The sequence below is a fragment of the Danio rerio genome, chromosome 11, assembly GCF_052040795.2.
Source record: "Danio rerio strain M-AB ecotype USA chromosome 11, GRCz13ab, whole genome shotgun sequence".
NCBI lineage: Eukaryota > Metazoa > Chordata > Actinopteri > Cypriniformes > Danionidae > Danio > Danio rerio.
Window position 1 is genome coordinate 31262865 of NC_141031.1, and position 17874 is coordinate 31280738.

Here is a 17874-nt window from a genome sequence, read left to right on the forward strand (position 1 = left end):
ATTCAGACAAACAACGAATCATTTAAATGACTCTGAGTCAAATCTTATATTAAAATAATCTATATTTTTAAACAAGGTACAATTTCAGATTTAACCCTCAGCTATATGTTTTCCTTCACTTTGAACTGTGTGGCATGGAAGTTCATTTTTAACAACGCATATTAGGGGATCTTCAATATTATTAGCCTACATATTTTATTTTTTCGGTTGGCTAAAGAATAAACCACTGTTGTACCTGCCTAATTAACTTAACTTGACTAGTTAGCCCAATTAACCTACTGTAGTTAAGCCTTTAATCCGAATACTAGTATTTTGAAAAATAACAACAACAAAAAAAGTTATGTTCTGTCATCATGGCAAAGATGAAAAAAAAATAGCTAGAGTTATTAGAGAGTTACTACAATAATATAATAAAGTTATTACAACTAGCAAAACTCTTTCTGTTAATCAGCACTTGGGAAATATTAATAAAAGAATTAAAATTTCTAATAATCTGCTAATCATTTTGCCTTCAACTGTATATTAATAATTTCTTAAAAGCTACATTAGCCATTCACTGCATGAATTTTTCCTTTTAACTGATCAAAGGTCATATAGGATATTAATATAGCATTGTGCATTATTTTGAGGAGTGAGACAAATCATCTTCCCATGTGCTTGAATCTGCAATAAACAACTGATTCATTTGATATCGGGTGCAATTGTATGTTCATGGCTAATGGTAAACCATATTCGTTGTGTTGTCCTCAGCCTTGGCTGTCGTTTGGATTATCCAGAGGAGCACCGACTGTCCTTCATCTTCCAAAGCACATCTTTGATTAGATCTGCGCTCACGCTATAAGCAGATCTCTCATAAACCCTGACAGCCTCGAAAGCTCAGGGGGGAAATTAGTCCAGGGGCGGCAAAACACACAAACACACACACACACTCACAACAGCATCGGCAAAGCAATCTCTTTCTAACATCAATGAAAACAAAGCCTAGACTTAGTGGGCACAGCATCTGTTTCAGCAGCAAAGGACGGCTAGACAGAACCACAGGGGAATAAAACTATCACACCAAAGAGGCTATTTTTCTTTTAACAAGATGTTGGTAATTTTATATTTGTGGTAATGAAAGACGATACACCATTAGGAAATTCCAGAGGCATTGCAAATTTGTTGGTCAAGATTTAAAGGGTTATAACTTGATCAAAAAAAATCTGTTGGTAATTTACTCACCTTCTGGTCAAAACTTTAGCTGAAACTTTGTGGTCTTTGTTGGTGATTTATGAAATGCTAAAGCTATACGTTTCCATTTAAAGATGCTAATTAGATATACTGTACAGTGCATGCGGAAAGTATTCATATCACTTTTCCCACATTTTTTTATGTTAAAGTCTTATTCCAAAATGGTTTAAATTTATTTATTTGCTCAAAAATCTACACACAATACCCCATAATGACAATGTGAAAAAAGTTTTTTGGAAATTGTAAATTTACTAAAAATAAAAAAACCCGAAGAATCACATGTACATAAGTAATCACAGCCTTTGCCCTGAAGCTCTAAATTGAGCTCAGGTACATTCTGTTTCCACTGATTATTCTTGAGATGTTTCAGCAGCTTAACTGGAGTTTACCTGTCAGTGGTCAATACAGTTGAATGGACATGATTTGAAAAGACATATACCTGTCTATAAAAGGTCCAAGGCATGTCAAAGCACAAACCAAGCATGAAGACAAAGGAACTGTCTGTAGACCTTTTAAGACCATCTCAGCTGAGTGATCAGGGGAGAAGGGTGGTGATCAATAACTCAGTGGTCACCCTCTCTGAGCGTTCTTCTGTGGAGAGAGAAGAACCTTACACAAGGACAACCACCTGTGCAGCAATCCACCAATCAGGCCTTTATGGTAGAGCGGCCAGACGGAAGCCTGGAATTTGCCAAAAGGTATCTAAAGGGCTCTCAGACCATAAGAAACAAAATTCTCTGGTCTGATGAGACTAAAATTGAACTCTTTGGATTGAATGCCAGGCATTCCGTTTGGAGAAAACCAGGCACCACTCATCACCAGGCTAATACTATCACTACAGAGAAGCATGGTTGTTTCAGCATTAGGCTGTGGGGATGTTTTTCAGCAGCAGGAACTGGAAGACTAGTCAGAATAGAGAAACTTATGAATGCAGCAATGTACAAAGACATCCTGACTGAAATGCTGCTTAAACCTCAGACTGGGGCGACGGTTCATCTTCCAGCAGGAGAAAGACCCAAAGCACACCACCAAAATATAAATTGAGTGGCTTTACAAAGACGGTGAATGTCCTTGAGTGGCCCAGCCAGAGCCCAGACCTAAATCCTATTGAACATCTCTGGAGAGATCTGAATATTGCTGCACACCGTTGCTTCTCATCCAATCTGATAGAGCTTGAGAGGTTATGCAAGGAGGAATAAGCAAAAATTCCCAAAGACAGGTATACCAAGCTTGTGGCATCATATTCAAAAAGACTTGAGGCTGTAACTGCTGCCTAAAGCCTGATTTATACTTCTGCGTCAAGTGACCGGCGTAACCCACGGCGCATGCAACGTGCGTGGCTGTGCATTTATACTTCTGCTTGCTGTCTCTGTTGGTCTGCATTAACACTTCCGAAACGCTAGTTGGCAGTGAAGTGTAAATGTTCCTCTGTGTCGAGTTTCTTCTCTGCTTTTTTGCATTTCCTGAACACTTCCGGGATGTACAAGTGGCTCAAACTCACTCATTTTGAGGCAGGAACCGGCGGACATGCAACAACTTTAACCATGAGGTAAACACAAAACAAAACTTTCCATCCGGAGCTCTACACACTTGTAAACAATCGCTCGCGCCATTCACGCGGCTCTCGGCCCCGCCCAGACTCGTCAGCACTACCAAGCCGACCAATCAAAGAGCTTGCGCTACGCGGCGTTGCGACGTGTAGTTACATTTTTTGAGAGGTGCATGTCAGTGACGCCGATGGCCACGGCGAAGGGTTATGCGTCAGCGCCGTAGCATACGCCGGCGTTTGACGCAGAAGTATAAATCAGCCTTAAGGTGCATCATCAAAGTATTGAGCAAAGGCTGTGAATACCTCTGTACATGTGATTGTTCAGTTTTTTTTTTTATTTTTAATAAATTTGCAACAATTTAAAAAAATCTTTTTTTTCACATTGTCATTATGGGGTATTGTGTGTAGAATTTTAAAGAAATTAATTAATTTAATCCATTTTGGAGTAAGGCTGTAACAAAAAAATGTGGAAAAAGTGAAGCGCAATGAATACTTTCCGGATGCACTGTATCTTGTCCAAAAAAAAGTTCAAAATCAACCCAAATCGAAATGCTATTTTCACAGACTAAACATAAAATCTATTTTGGACAATGAAAACATTTCAGAAAAGGATGCAATATATTAGGGTATTTCTGAATGCTGAAAACGAAATGCTTACCAAAAACAATGAGGCGTGTGTGTGTGTCAGTGGAGCCCAGTGGATTTTGGGCCGTGCAGCGGTACATGGAGCCGTTGAGTTCAGCAGGCACTCGCTCCAGTATCAGCTCCTTCCCATCCTTCTCTGCACTGCCGTCCAGCAGTCTGCCACCCACCCGCGTCCAGGTGTACAAAGGCTCAGGAAACACATCGTTCTGTGTGTGTTTGTGTGTAATTAAGTGCATAAGGGAGAAAGGAAACAAAAATCAGTCAGAAGCACAAGACATAGGAAGAGATGCACGATATACTTATTGTTAGATAATATTACTTTTTATTAATAATTTAATTCCATACTAAACTGTAATAAGATCTCCTTTTTATCAGTATTTTTGGCATCTAATGCAGGAGTTTTTTGTTTTTTAGATTATACAGACAAAGCAAGATTTTTTTTTGTGTGTGGGACCTCCATCAAATCACTTAAATGGTAGCCATATAGTTATAGCATGAACTGTACACTAAGAAAAAAATTACATTTGAATCAGAAATTTTATTGGGGGAATATTTAGTTTCTAAGTTTCTATTAACTTTTTTCCGTGCTTATTGTATATTATTATTTATATTTTAATTTACTTACCTTAATTTAAATAAAATGTGTTATTATACAATTTAATTAGTTTTGCTACATCTGATCGATTGTATTTTTAATGTATTGTATTTTTTAATATCAAATTGTTTAATTTGTATTAATCGTAAAGTAATTTTTTCAATATTTTAGAATTATTATTATCTACTTATTTTACACTATTGTGTATTTACATTTACATTTAGTAATTTAGCAGACGCTTTTATCCAAAGTGCTCCAAATGAGGACAAGGAAGTAATTTACACAACTATAAGAGTAAAAATGAATAAGTGCTGTAGGCAAGTTTTAGGTATGTAAATTTTTAGATGCAAAAAACATTAGTAATTTTTTTTTGTGTGTGTGTAGTACAGTTAGCGGTGGAGCCAGAGAGGCAATTGCAGATTAGGAAGAAAAGTGGAGACTAAATAGTTGAGATTTTATTTGTTTCTTGGAGACAGCGAGTGACTCTGCTGTTCTGATACAGTTAGGGAGTTCATTCCACCAACTGGACAGATTGAATGCGAAAGTTCAGGAAAGTGATTTCTTCCCTCTTTGGGATGGAACCACGAGGCGACGTTCATTCACAGAACGCAAGTTTCTGGAGGGCACATAAATCTGCAGAAGTGAGAGCAGATAAGAAGGAGCAAAGCCAGAAGTTGCTTTGTAAGCAATCATCAGAGCTTTGAATTTGATGCGAGGAGCAACAGGCAGCCAGTGCAAACGGATGAGTAGCGGAGTGACATGTGCTCTTGTAGGTTCATTAAAGATCACTCGTGCTGCTGCGTTCTGAAGCAGCTGAAGAGGTTTGATAGAGTTAGCTGGAAGCCCGGCTAGTCGAGAGTTGCAATAGCCCAGTCTGGAGAGAACAAGAGCTTGAACAAGGAGTTGAGCTGCATGTTAAGATAGGAAGGGTCGGACCTTTCTGATGTTATAGAGTGCGAATCTGCAAGATCGAGCGGTTCTAGAAATGTGGTCAGAGAAGTTTAGTTGGTCATTATTATATTTATTTAGTTATCTATTTAAATGTACACTTTTTCATTTACACCTCATGCTTTTCGCACTAGCACCACTTTAAAATTTTTAGTTTCATACAAAAATGACTTTTACAAATAAATTTATTGATGCCTACTATATCTTACAGCGTTAATTGTAAAATGTTGTGATGATGTTTTATTTATTTTTTTGTTTTATTTTATTTTTTTAATCTTTTAAATTAATATTGTAATGGAAAGCTTTACAAAGCCAATTTTTACAAGAAATGAATAAAATATTCATTTTTCTAAATAGGGTCTGCTCATTTATGTTGAGCACTGGATAATGTGACATATTAATACAACTATCAGTTATTGGACTCATTGTATTTTTGCTGCTTTTATTAGGAATTGTAGTTTTTCTTCTCCTTTTTTTCTTATTAATTTAAATATATCTTTTTGTTTTGTATTTAGTTATTTTAGATTAAGTTAAATGAAAATAAATATTTTCAAGTTTTTAAATGTTAATTCCATATAATGTTTATTTTATATTACGACAATGATCATTCATTTTATGAGTTTAGTAATTGAAACTAAAATAACCCTGATTGATCTTGATTATCCAAAATATTAGTATTTGTGCATCCCTTAGAAATTCAGTACATTGAACAATGGCATCTTAACACATTAAAAACATTTATAAATTGTACAAACCCATTAAAAATCAATCAATCAATCAATCAATCAATCAATCAATCAATCAATCAATCAATCAATCAATCAATCAATCAATCAATTAATCAATCAATCAAATCAATCAATCAAATCAAATCAAATCAATCAATCAATCAATACCTTTCCTTTTGAAAAAAAAAACAGAACAGAAAACAGAAAAAATAAACATTGTACCAACTCATCAAGTCATGTTTATAAATCATTGCAACGAAATAAGAAGATGTTTAAGCATTTCTTGTTCTTACACAAATAGAGGAATATAAGGGGTCTGATAGTTGTTTTGGGGTGGGGGTGGGGGGATAAGGGGGGAGGAGGAATAACATCAAACAAGTAGTCCACAAGAGGTAAAGAATATTAAATATGCTTATACACTCCTTTACTGAGATCCATGGTGTAGCATTGTCTGCAACTATGCCTGGAAGCCCACTAACACAATACACAATCTTTCAATGTCTGAGCGAGCTGTTGCGTTTTAATGCTTACAAACGCTCACTATTAGAATACTTGACCAAGGCCGTAGCTTGGGGTGTGGGTGTCGTTAAAAACTGCAATAATACTGGCTACAAATTCATATATAGAGTATATAACGCCTGTCAGTTTTCATGTGCCATCATTGCAGTGTTGCCAGAGACTGCTATGAAAAATAAACAAAAAGAATTTGCAAACAGGATATAGAATTGCTCATCCCAACCCTATCTTCAGATAATTAATGCCCCTAATTATTTTTATTAACACTGTCACATCAAGGATTAAAAACAAGCCTAAAATGAGCAACGCTTGTTATAACAACATCTGGCAACACGAAGGACTGGGAATCTGCGCCCTTAAGAATCTCCATTAATCAGTCTGAATTTATTCAGCGACATGATTTAAATCATTTTTCACTTTTTTTTTTATCCAAATGAAAACTTTACTGAGGTCTGGACCTCTGAGATCTGGCTACGGGGTCTGCGTTTGATTCTACACAAGAGGACAGGTGAGATGAAACCCAGAAAGCGTGCAGAAAATGTCAGTGCCAGAGCTACATCCTGATCCAGTTTTTCCGGATATCTTTCCCCCGCTGATCAAACCAATCTACTCATGTTCTAGGTGTGATAAGTGACTGGCTGGCACAATCCATCTAACTTCACGAAATCATGCGGTTTGTCTGGGTGACCTTTGATAATGGCTCATTGGAGAGTGTGGTTTGGCTGTGTGTCACTGGACTTCCACATTCACACCATGACAGCAGTGAAATGAGTTTGTACTTGCTAGTAGAATCAGGTCAGATTCATATTAAAAAAAATAAAATATCCCCCATGGCACAGTTTAAATCAACATGTAATGGTAAGACAAGCTCTTGGAGTGCATGAATGCTTTTTTTTTAATTTGTAGTCTATTCAAAAGAGAAAGTCACCAATGTGACCTCATCTGCTGAGTGAAAACGTAAACCAAAGGGGATATTAAGTCTTTTTTTTTGTGAGTGTGTGTGTGTGTGTGTGTGTGTGTGGCTGTTTAAGATTTGCAGGGAAGTGTTTAGCTTTCTGTGTTAACATTTATCTTATGTGAAACCCAGGGCCTTGGAGCAGCTAAGGATAAGGGAGACATTTCTTCCAAATAAATCTCCATTGGCTTTTACAATCCTCTGAAATCTTGGGTGCAAATATTAAGATCCAAAACTGGATTTATGTCCCCGTCAAGCCTGTTTATGGTGACCATTCTTTATTATTCAAAGGTGGACTTCAAATATGTAAATTGTGGGTGAAACAAACACGCCGATCTGCCAGACAAACTCCCTCCATACTTTCAGGTAACTCAATTTATTTTATTTATTTTTTTTATTGGCTATAGTGCTTAGTGCTGCAATAAAAAAATAATATATATATATATATTTAATAAAATTACTTAAATGAGTAAACAAACAAACAAACAAACAAACAAACAAACAAACAAACAAATACAGGTAAATGAAGAAATAAATTAGCATGCAGACCAAAATGCCATTTTTAAAAATATTTTATTTTCCTTTAATAGTGCAGGGGCCATAACAGAATTTTTGGGGCATTTGTTGGTTTTGACTGCTGGTCATTAGTTGGTCTAAATGGTCCGTTACCACTGAGTGGTACGACACGGTACAGTATGCTTTTATGGCCATTTCCACTGTCAAAAGGTATCTAAGAGCAAACGATACCATACCACTATTTCGCTACTCTTTCGAAAGGTTACCTAGCACAACAAAAGGGTACCAAAAGGCGGAGCTAGACATGCAGCTGAATGCTATTAGTTTACAGAGAAACATCACTAGCGCATGCACAAGCCAGGAGAATGAAAACCAAGGAAGTGCCATTTTTAAATACATAGCCGAAATATTACACCGTAATAATATATACATATAATAACAAGCCATGGTTGACCTGAGCTTAAACAAACATTGCTATCATCTTGATGAACAGCCACAAAGCCAAGAAGAACAGAATCTACCCTGAGTCCTGTTGTTGTCATCTAAAAGCACCAGCGGTTTCACTTTCTTGAGAGAGCTCGCATTCGCGTCTATATTTGAAAAACTAACTTTTTGAGTTGATGATAATAGCCTATTTATCAAATTCTTTTAACAATGGAAGATCAAGTTGCAGGTGGTGTGGCTTTGATCCACTTAATTATCCAATATGTCCATGTGTCTGAAATATTCTGAAGCAGCAATACTGTTTTGTATTGTCGCATGAGATATATATATATATATATATATATATATATATATATATATATATATATATATATATATATATATATATATATATATATAGTGGTGGGCCGTTATCGGAGAGACATTAACGTGAGACTCTTATCGCGTGATCGTAATAAAAAAAATAAAAATCGCTGTTAATCTATTCTCAAGCTTGGGAGCTGGGTCTATTCTACGCAAGCTATGATGACTTTTACCTTGATATTTTAGCGTGAATGTATACCTGCCTGGAGAGACATCTGACAAAAAAGTGCCCTTCTGAATCCAATCAGCAGGATGCCTGACTAAAACTGCAGTTCGGCAGTTTCACTTAACTTATGAACATTTCATTCATACACCCGTGACAAACTGGGGTATTGAATGCAAATAAGAGTGAGATTGAGAACGTACAGTAAAAGGACTTATGCCTCTTTTCCACTGAGTGGTACGTTATGGTATGGTACGGTTTGGTACAACTGGAAATTTACATGTTTAACTGGAATTGCTATCCATCAAAAATAATCTAACCGGTAAACCTATTATCCCCATCTAACCTTAATTGCTAAACTGCACATAAATGACCTGCTAAATACTAGTTTGCTGTATATCTAACAATAACCACACTCAAATAAAGATTTTTTTTGCTTCTTGCTTAAATGACTTCAGCTTAAATTAGCTGAATCAACACAATTATTGAGTTCTTTTGGGACAACTAAATTGTTTTAAGTTTAATCCACTTACATTTGTAAAAACAATAAAGCTCACTTATCTGTGTGGACCCCAGAATTTTTCTACAATGCAGTCTGATTGAATCTGTTAACGGTCATTTTAGACTGGCCAATGTCTAGTGATTTTATAGACCCAGCTACAGCCTAGTTTCCTCCATTTTCCAAAAAGGATGAACAGAACTACTTTAGCATTCCTTTAAATTCATGACACACATGATGAAATGGCGTAAAGTAGATTCAGTGATGATAGCATATCACGTCTAATTTCTTTCCACCTGAGTGCCATTGGCTAGACACCTCTCTGAGTCAGAGCTGTCAAAAAGATTGGGCGGATCATCACCAAACTGTTTCTGTGTTTATCTGCTGGGGGAAGATATATTTTTTAGCTCTTGGCAGGCGGTGATAGTTACACTGAGACAATCTCCCTGCTTCACTAAGTCTGTGGAGCTGACGGACTACTGAAGCAAGTATAAAATTTTGGCGCCGTTGACAGTAAAGCGCTCCTGGCTAACTTTGCGCTCGCACCTGTTTTGCTAGCAAGTTTGACAAGAGCAAACGAAAGCAGCAAAATCCCTGAAAGCAGCAGCGAAATACATCAACAAACAGCTGATTTGTTTTTTTAATCAGATGCTCTTATGCCTTCTGGTGAGAATACCAAACAGAACACAAACAGCGGTAAGAGAAGTTAAGCATTAGCATGAACTAGGCAAATGTTAGCGCAATAAATCATTCTGCCTTATTTCTGGGGCTATATCTTGTTTTCAACAAAAAAGTAATCTTTATCAGTTTTCATGTCTTATTTAGATCAGTTATAATTTACTCAGGTTTATGAGAACCTTGCTTTCAGAAAGTACAGTACTTTACACTCTATACACTGCCTGATAATAATCTTGTAATCGATCCCAGTTGTGGAAGCAATAAATAATAGCTTGACTTCTAGTTGATCGTTTGGAAAAGTGGCAGAAGGTAGATTTCAGATTCTCACAGAAATCAGTCAAGTTTGGTGAGGAAAAAATTATGGTTTGGGGTTACATTCAGTATGGGGGCCCTTTACATTACAAACCACAAAAGAGGGCAAATTCTTCAGCAGGATAGCGCTCCTTCTCATACTTCAGCCTCCACATCAAAGTTCCTGAAACAAAAAAGGTCAAGGTGCTCCAGGATTGGCCAGTCCAGTCACCAGACATGAACATTATTGAGCATGTCTGGGATAAGATAAAAGAGGAGGCGTTGAAGATGAATCCAAAGAATCTTGATGAACTCTGGGAGTCCTGCAAGAACGCTTTCTTTGCCATCCCAGATGACTTTATTCATAAATTATTTGAGAACAGAGATGTATGGATGCAGTCCTCCAAGCTCATGGTAGTCATACACAATATTAATTCTTTTCCAACTGCACCATGACTTTATATTCTATATTGTAAATTATTTCTGTTCAGTGACAAGACACTTGTCTAAGCTACGTCAGACCTTACTGTCCTAATTAAATCATTAAAAATCAAGGCATGATCATACTTTATTTTGGTAAAATAAGCGTAATCTAGAGGAATTTGCCTTTCATAAAAGCCACTTCTAAAACAAATGATCAAATAGAAAGCAAGTTATTATTTAACGTTCCTCAAACTAGGATAGGTGACAAGACTTTTGTCAGGTAGTGTATGAAAGACATACCTTACCACCGCCTGCTAATTATGTTTTTCGTCCTTATTTCCTTACAAGTTATTAAGAACAAATTAGATTTTATGCTAAAAGCATGCTTAAAACGCCTATTTGGCAATTGGCTTATAAAAATCTAATCAAGTTCCAAATTATTAATTGAAACATATATTGTTGCTTGAACATCATAGGCTTTTCACATATTCTTAATAGCACACGATGCCAAAATCATTAAGGCAATAGTTTTTGGAGTGTTCTAAGGCACCAATTATTTTCTTTAACTGCAGGCAAACCACATAAACGGCTAAATGAAACAAATATCATTTAGCAATTTTATGATGCAGACAGTTTTTCATTTTAAGAGATTTATTAAATGCAACCGTGCATTAATTTTGTACATTTCATTTGTTCTGTGTTTATGGAGATGACACTGAAATATAAAGTAATAACAGACAAATCAATCTAAAGAAAACATATCACAAATTAAATGGCATTTCATCAGCATATCAGACTGTCTACAGTACATTTACGAAAGCATTTAGATTCTCTTATTAGACTCTTATCTTATCTCACAGTCAATATGTATCCAGTACTTCTGAATAACCTTAAATGCTGAAGAACACTTTTTTTTTGATTTGCAGCCCTAAGTGCTTTTCAATGGACCATTTTTTTATTTTATTTTTTTTTTAGAGTTTTTGTTCTTGTGACCTTTAAAGGACTTTGAAAACCCTCCATTTTGATTTCACCCCAACCTACATGATTGAATGGTTTGATATTGTCAGATACAGTGCAACCTTCGTCAGACAGGCTGAAACCATTTGGATTGATAGCTCACAGATAGCAGCAGCAGGTCAGGAGCTGACAGATACATGTGTTGTATTGCACACTCTGTAAGAATGGTCACTATAGCCGTACATCACACAGGCTTAACTGCACATTCGGGACAAACCTCCTCATATCCAAAACTGAACTTGGCCCTGGTTTCATAACCCCCATGCACTTACCCCAGGAGATCCTACCTGGAAACCTTGGACGGTGATACGAACCGTATCCCCTACCTTTGCCCTGGTAGGGCTTATCACAAGCTTGGGGCCTTTTGGAGCCGCTAGGGAGAGAAAGAAGAGAAATGACTGTCAGTTTTATTGCATTTTATTGCATTAAAAGAACACTAAAACAATATGAATCTTCATGCTTCACTCTGAGCAAACTGAAGTTTCCAGCATGGGAGGCAGGCAAGTTAAAGCTTCAAATATACTTTGGATGTCTGTTTTCTACAGCGGTCAGCGCAGTATGTGTAATCACGTGTGTAAACATAATTTTCAGAAGTGTCACAGATGGTCTGTGTGCAGCAGTGTAGGTGTGAGGTGAATATTGAAACAGAATGAGTTCACAGTGATACTGTGCATGTGTCAAACTCATCCATCCATGCTCATCTTTGGTTGAGGCTACTGTGAAAGCAAACATGAAATGGCTGGGCATGGAATAGAGCATAATATATACAATAAAGTACACTATGAAAGCTAAAGATGGTAATCCCTTGAAACAGTCAATAGTGCATATCCTGAGGCCAGGTTTAGACTATGTTTACACGACAACAATGCAGCCAAAAAAGAAAAAAAGTTTTCCTTGATTTTAAAAAATGTTCACATTTACATGACAATATTGAGAACATTCATCCATTTCCAGAAAGCACCAAATATGTCCCAGGAGATAAATTTTTTTAGTTTTTGTTTTGGCGAATCCACCAGAGGCTTTGTACGTTTTTTGAGATCTCAAATTTCTCGTGAGTGCCATTCACACTCACTGTTCTAGCGTAAAAGCACCAGAGACCGCTGTCGACTGACTAACTGACTGACTTACTGACTGACGGATGGATTTACCCACACTCCTCATTCCCTAAACCCAACCAATAGTGTTTTCTAAATAACTGGTTGACCCACCCAGTCTCCTCCCTAAACCTAACCAACAGTTTTAAAAAGCAATCCAGAAAATTATTTTTACCACGTTTTCAGATTTGACCACATTCTCACGCTGTTATTTAAGTGTTTATTTTATTTTTTGGATTCTGTTTTTGTCTTACGCACTTTCTAGAACCGTTCTTCAACGAACAAACTGGTAACAGTGGAAAAGCCGTCCATACAGAGTTAAGCTGGTAAGAGCAAAAAGGAACGGCGTCATACCGTCCCGTAGAGTTCATTTTAAATATGAACTGCAGCCATACATTGGCTACATAATTCGTGATCTCCAGAAATGTATTTAGAGCTACTTTTTTATTGAGCCTGTGTTGAAAACATTTTTTAAACAGTTTTTTTTATTCTGTTTACCCAAATCTGTGAAAATGGTCAAACACATCTTTGTTAGTAAATAGTACATGTAGTCTTCAGCGTCTTTACGGCTAAGTATAATTTGCTGTGTAAGATGCATATTTGCCTTTGATTACAATGTCAAGTAAATCCACACTTTGCTGATGAAGCGTTGAGCTTACACTTGAGCAACAACACTACCATGTACTCAGCCATTGTTTCATGCGTTTATGTGTGTAAGCCTTTACTATAAACTGCCCTAGATATGTACAATAGATGTACATGGCATCATCACTTTCAACCATACCTGACACTCCTGTTTTTCCCAGGAGTCTCCCGTATTTCAGACCCATCTACCGTTTTGTTATTTCTCCCAGAAAACTCCTGTAATTTCACCCCCCCCTACAATCGGGATCGCTGACTATGGTATAATATCTGATCACAGCGGCTGCCCGAAACCCAGTGCATAGTACAGACAGTGCTATCCTATAATGTGTAAAACATTTTTGGGTAAAAACATTGTGTTGTATATGAACCTTGTCCATAACACGGACAAGACATTGACGACATTTTCAAAAACTTTCACTTTGTCAACTTTCCTGTGTTTTCAGTCCCAAAAATGATGCTATCATAATGCTATAAAAACATTGTGTTGTATATGGACCTTTGGGTGATCCTACAAGCTGGCATCTGTTACACTTATCCCCCTTAACCTCACTCTCTGGGTCACTGCACCAATGTAACTCTCCAGTTCTACACACCCGATCAGAAAGGAAAGTGAACCAGCATTCTGGGAATGGGAGGCTGGCAAGATACAGTTCCAATGAGACCAATAGCGTCCGTCTCTAGTGCACTTTTGATACCAGGGGAGTGTGTTTTACTTGGTCCTACTAGCTGGCTACTGTTCTGCTAGTATAACATCACGGTATTAACAGAGTAAAGTCAATGCATCTGACTTGGAGGTCAGCTTTGAGATTTTCAGTTTCCTTCATTGAAATTGCTGAGGAGTATTTATTTCCCAAGAGGGACAGGACCTAAATTGGGTAGACACTCATTACTGAAGAAGAAACAGAGCGTGCAAGGCAAACGGTGGAGGAAGTAAGATAAGAGACACTTAGAGAACTAATTCCCTTGTCTTGTGTGGACCGAATCTCCCAGATGGGTTTAATTTGGTCTTAGAGAATGGCTGGGATGTGAGGAAGGAAGAGAAGGTTAAAACATCATATTTTGACCTTCTCAGGCACAGAGGATTTCTCTTGTGTACTCAGGGGGAAGATAAGAAAGTGATTTTGTACATGTCTGAAAAGTGAGACCACAAGTTTCTCAAGCGAAACTTCCTCTATTTGGCAGTATGAGTGAGGCGTTTTATAGCGCCAGAGTCTAAGTGCGAGAAAGCGTCCGACTGGTCCGTGTTAAGTGGTTCTGCGTCGTTTACCGTGATTACCAGCATCCATTCAGCGTAGCTCTGAGATCCATAAAACAAGTTTTGTGGGCCATATGTTTGCGCTAACATAATTCCAGAGCGAAGCTTAGAAAACACAGATTGGACTTGAAATTGTTCAAAAATACATCCCACTGTGGCCTTTTTTTCAACCCTCATTACGGCTAATGCTACGCTTTGGCTCCGACAACACATACAGATAATCCAACTACTGAGAACTATCTGAAACAATGGCTAATCATGCTTTTAGCCATCAATCATGCCACAGAGTGTCCAGCAAAAGCTAATGAGGCATCAGGCCAGTCTTAGTCAGTTTAATGATTACCCCCCAGTGCTGCTTAATGGATTATGATTTCCGCTCTCACATTTGTAATGGGTCCTATGAATGTGTATTTCACACATAAATCAAGTTATGGCAGGACACGACACCGAATACACTGCAATCCTCTTTCGCCAGCTTTCTTGTTATGGAAATGATCTGGGATATTAGCGGCCAGGCTCCGCAGAGTGGAGAAAGAGATGTGAAATGCAATACACCAGAGAGATTAAGAGCTTGTCAAGGCATGATTCATGATTCAATGACTCCATCGATTTTGCTTAAGAAAACAGTTGAAAAACAAAAAGAGACCATTCTTGGGGCCTGTGTTCTGACAGAGCAATGGGCACTCAGAGGCTGACCCTGCCTTTCCCTTACCAAGTAGTTAAATTAATGGATCAATACCTTGGATTGCCAAACCTAAGCCCTAACCACTAGAGCTGACAAAAAAATGTAGACATTTTTGTTCCGATGATACCATGCTACGATTATGTTACTGCAATCTTTCTCTTTCTCTCTACTGTTTAAGAACAAATGGTAACAATAATAATTTCTTACATTTATATAGCGCTATTCTGGACACTCAAAGTGCTTTACACATTTTTGGGGGAATCTCCTCATCCACCACCAGTGTGCAGAATCCACCTGGATGACGTGACGGCAGCCATACTGCACCAGACCGCACACCACACACCAGCTGATTGGCCAATTAAAATATGGGGATGGTTAGGAGGCCATGATGGACAGAGGCCAGAGGGCAAATTTGGCAAGGATGCCGGCGTTAAACCCATAATCTTTTTTTGAAGGACATGTTGGGATTTTTAACCACCACAGAGTCGGGACCTCGGTTTAATGTCTCATCCAAAAGACAGCACTTACTGAGCAGTATAGATTTCATTTCACTATACTGGGGCGGGCGTTAAGACCCACACAGGCTGCAGCTTAAGCGCCTCCTGGTGGTTTCACTAACACCACTTCCGGCAGCAACATAGCTTTCTCATGTTGTCTCCCATCCAGGTCCAACCCTGCATGTGAGAGTTGCAGATGGCTAGCTGCCAGCTGCACCCACAAGCACCTTTACCAACACAATATCACAGAAATTAGTAACTTTTGGATTTAGTGGTAAATTTTTATGAATTGTAGTATGATTAGTTCATATCTCAGTAACGGTTTTTGTAAGAATTAAATCATATGAATTTGTATAAATAAGCCACCTTTTCTGACAGTATGTAATAGGTATTTTCCTCGTAAGAACATCTGGCATTACTGATTTAGAGCCATCAAATCTTCAGTTTTACTGAGGGGAGAAAGTCTGAAAGTTAATGTAAGCCAATATTAACCAATGTGATGAATCTGGGAATGTTCCTGGTTCAACATTCACATAAAACAATCAGTTTTTTTCTCCATTAGGTTTATTTTATATAAGTTTATATTTACTTAATATATGTTATATGCTGTATATATTTATATTTACCCATAATTCAATTCAAGTATTTTGAACACTGAACAATGTTATATTCACATTACACTGGTGTTTATCTGAAAAACACTGTTGAAAATTACACTGTGATTGAATACTAACACTGGTGTAATTTGTAAACAGCAATCACCACACATACAGACTTTTCTGGAATATCACAGGCAATTTTGAAGAATGGGATCAAGTGTGAATGAGCCTTTTTTGAAAATACCAATAAATTAGTTTCTCCAATTGTCTGGAAAGAGAAGTTGTAACATTATTAGTAATTTGCTGCTCTGTGTGAACACAGAAGGCAAATTGCTGGTAAGAGTGCGTTTACATTTAGAAAACGCCCATGTGAGACGTCTACTCTAGCTAAAAAGAACATTTAGGCACATTCACATCAGTGCTGTTTATGAAAAATGCCTTTGAATCCTTCTCCCGACACATTTAGCTGCTAGATGTTAGTCAGATGACGTCCCCATGTTCCTTCTTAGTGTCAAAAAATGAGCGCTGAAATGCTTGACAAACCGCTGTGAATTTACCTGCACAAGGCACGTGCACGTGAAGGAGTGCTCCGACCAATCAGATTTTGAGTATCCTTCAACACTGATGTTCTTTCGTTTCATAAAGCATCTCACAATGGGCAGCACAAAATGTACATCTTGACATGTGAAAGTGTTCCTTCATTTTTTAAATCTACTGTATAGTATTTTGGGTCCATCTATGCAGCTACATGAATGCTAAAGTTTTAAATAAACCATCAATTGTGTGACTCTATTTATGTTTACAAGTGCGGGCATTTAGAGCTCATTTATGATTAATGATGTCAGAATTTACTGATATTTTGGAATGGATGTTTGAATGTCAGAAAATTCTTGAATGTCTTTTTTAAAAATTACCGGTAAAACTCTTCTGGTAATTTTCCGGATATTTACCTGTATCACTGTTTGAAAGGGGCTAAAAATTAATTATGAATTGATTTAACAATTTACACTATGATTGTTGAATTTACACACAATGGATGTAAAGAACAAAACAAAAAAAGTGTGGACACATATACACACTTTACTACTGTTAAAATTAACACCATGGATGTCACTGAATTTAGCTGTATTTGAAAATGTTTAACAAACAATGCACAAATATGTCTAACACAAATAAACCACATCATATTTGAGCCCTGCTTTCTTCTCAGTTTTTGTTTGATTAAACCATCAACTTTACTTCTGTGGCCTACTGAAGTTGACATAGAAATAAGGTGGTTTGAATGCGCAAAGATTCATTCACACTCCCCCACACAACCCACGCCAAACATCTGCGTACTTATTATCACTCTATTGGGTAGAGGAACTTGGTGTGCAGACATAGATCATCTCTAGCCTCTGGATGTGAGAATATAACTCATTCCCCTTCTGTGTTTTTGCTGAATCAGTAGCACCTTCACCCATGCAAATCCTCAGTGCTGAGCCTGGCTCAGCTTTAATTATGGAGAGGCATTGACTGAATCACTGCATGTTTGGATAT

The 17874-nt window shown here is 37.4% G+C and overlaps 1 protein-coding gene across 2 annotated transcripts in view; it reads right to left on the reverse strand.

Annotated features, from left to right (window-relative positions):
- Window positions 1-17874, reverse strand: part of igsf21a (immunoglobin superfamily, member 21a) — a 439822-nt gene that overhangs the window by 13809 nt on the left and 408139 nt on the right. The window contains 2 exon segments of one of the 2 annotated variants that reach the window (NM_001278321.2): window positions 3438-3630; window positions 11848-11933. In NM_001278321.2, coding sequence (NP_001265250.1) covers window positions 3438-3630; window positions 11848-11933 — 279 coding nt within the window. 2 annotated transcript variants of the gene reach the window in all.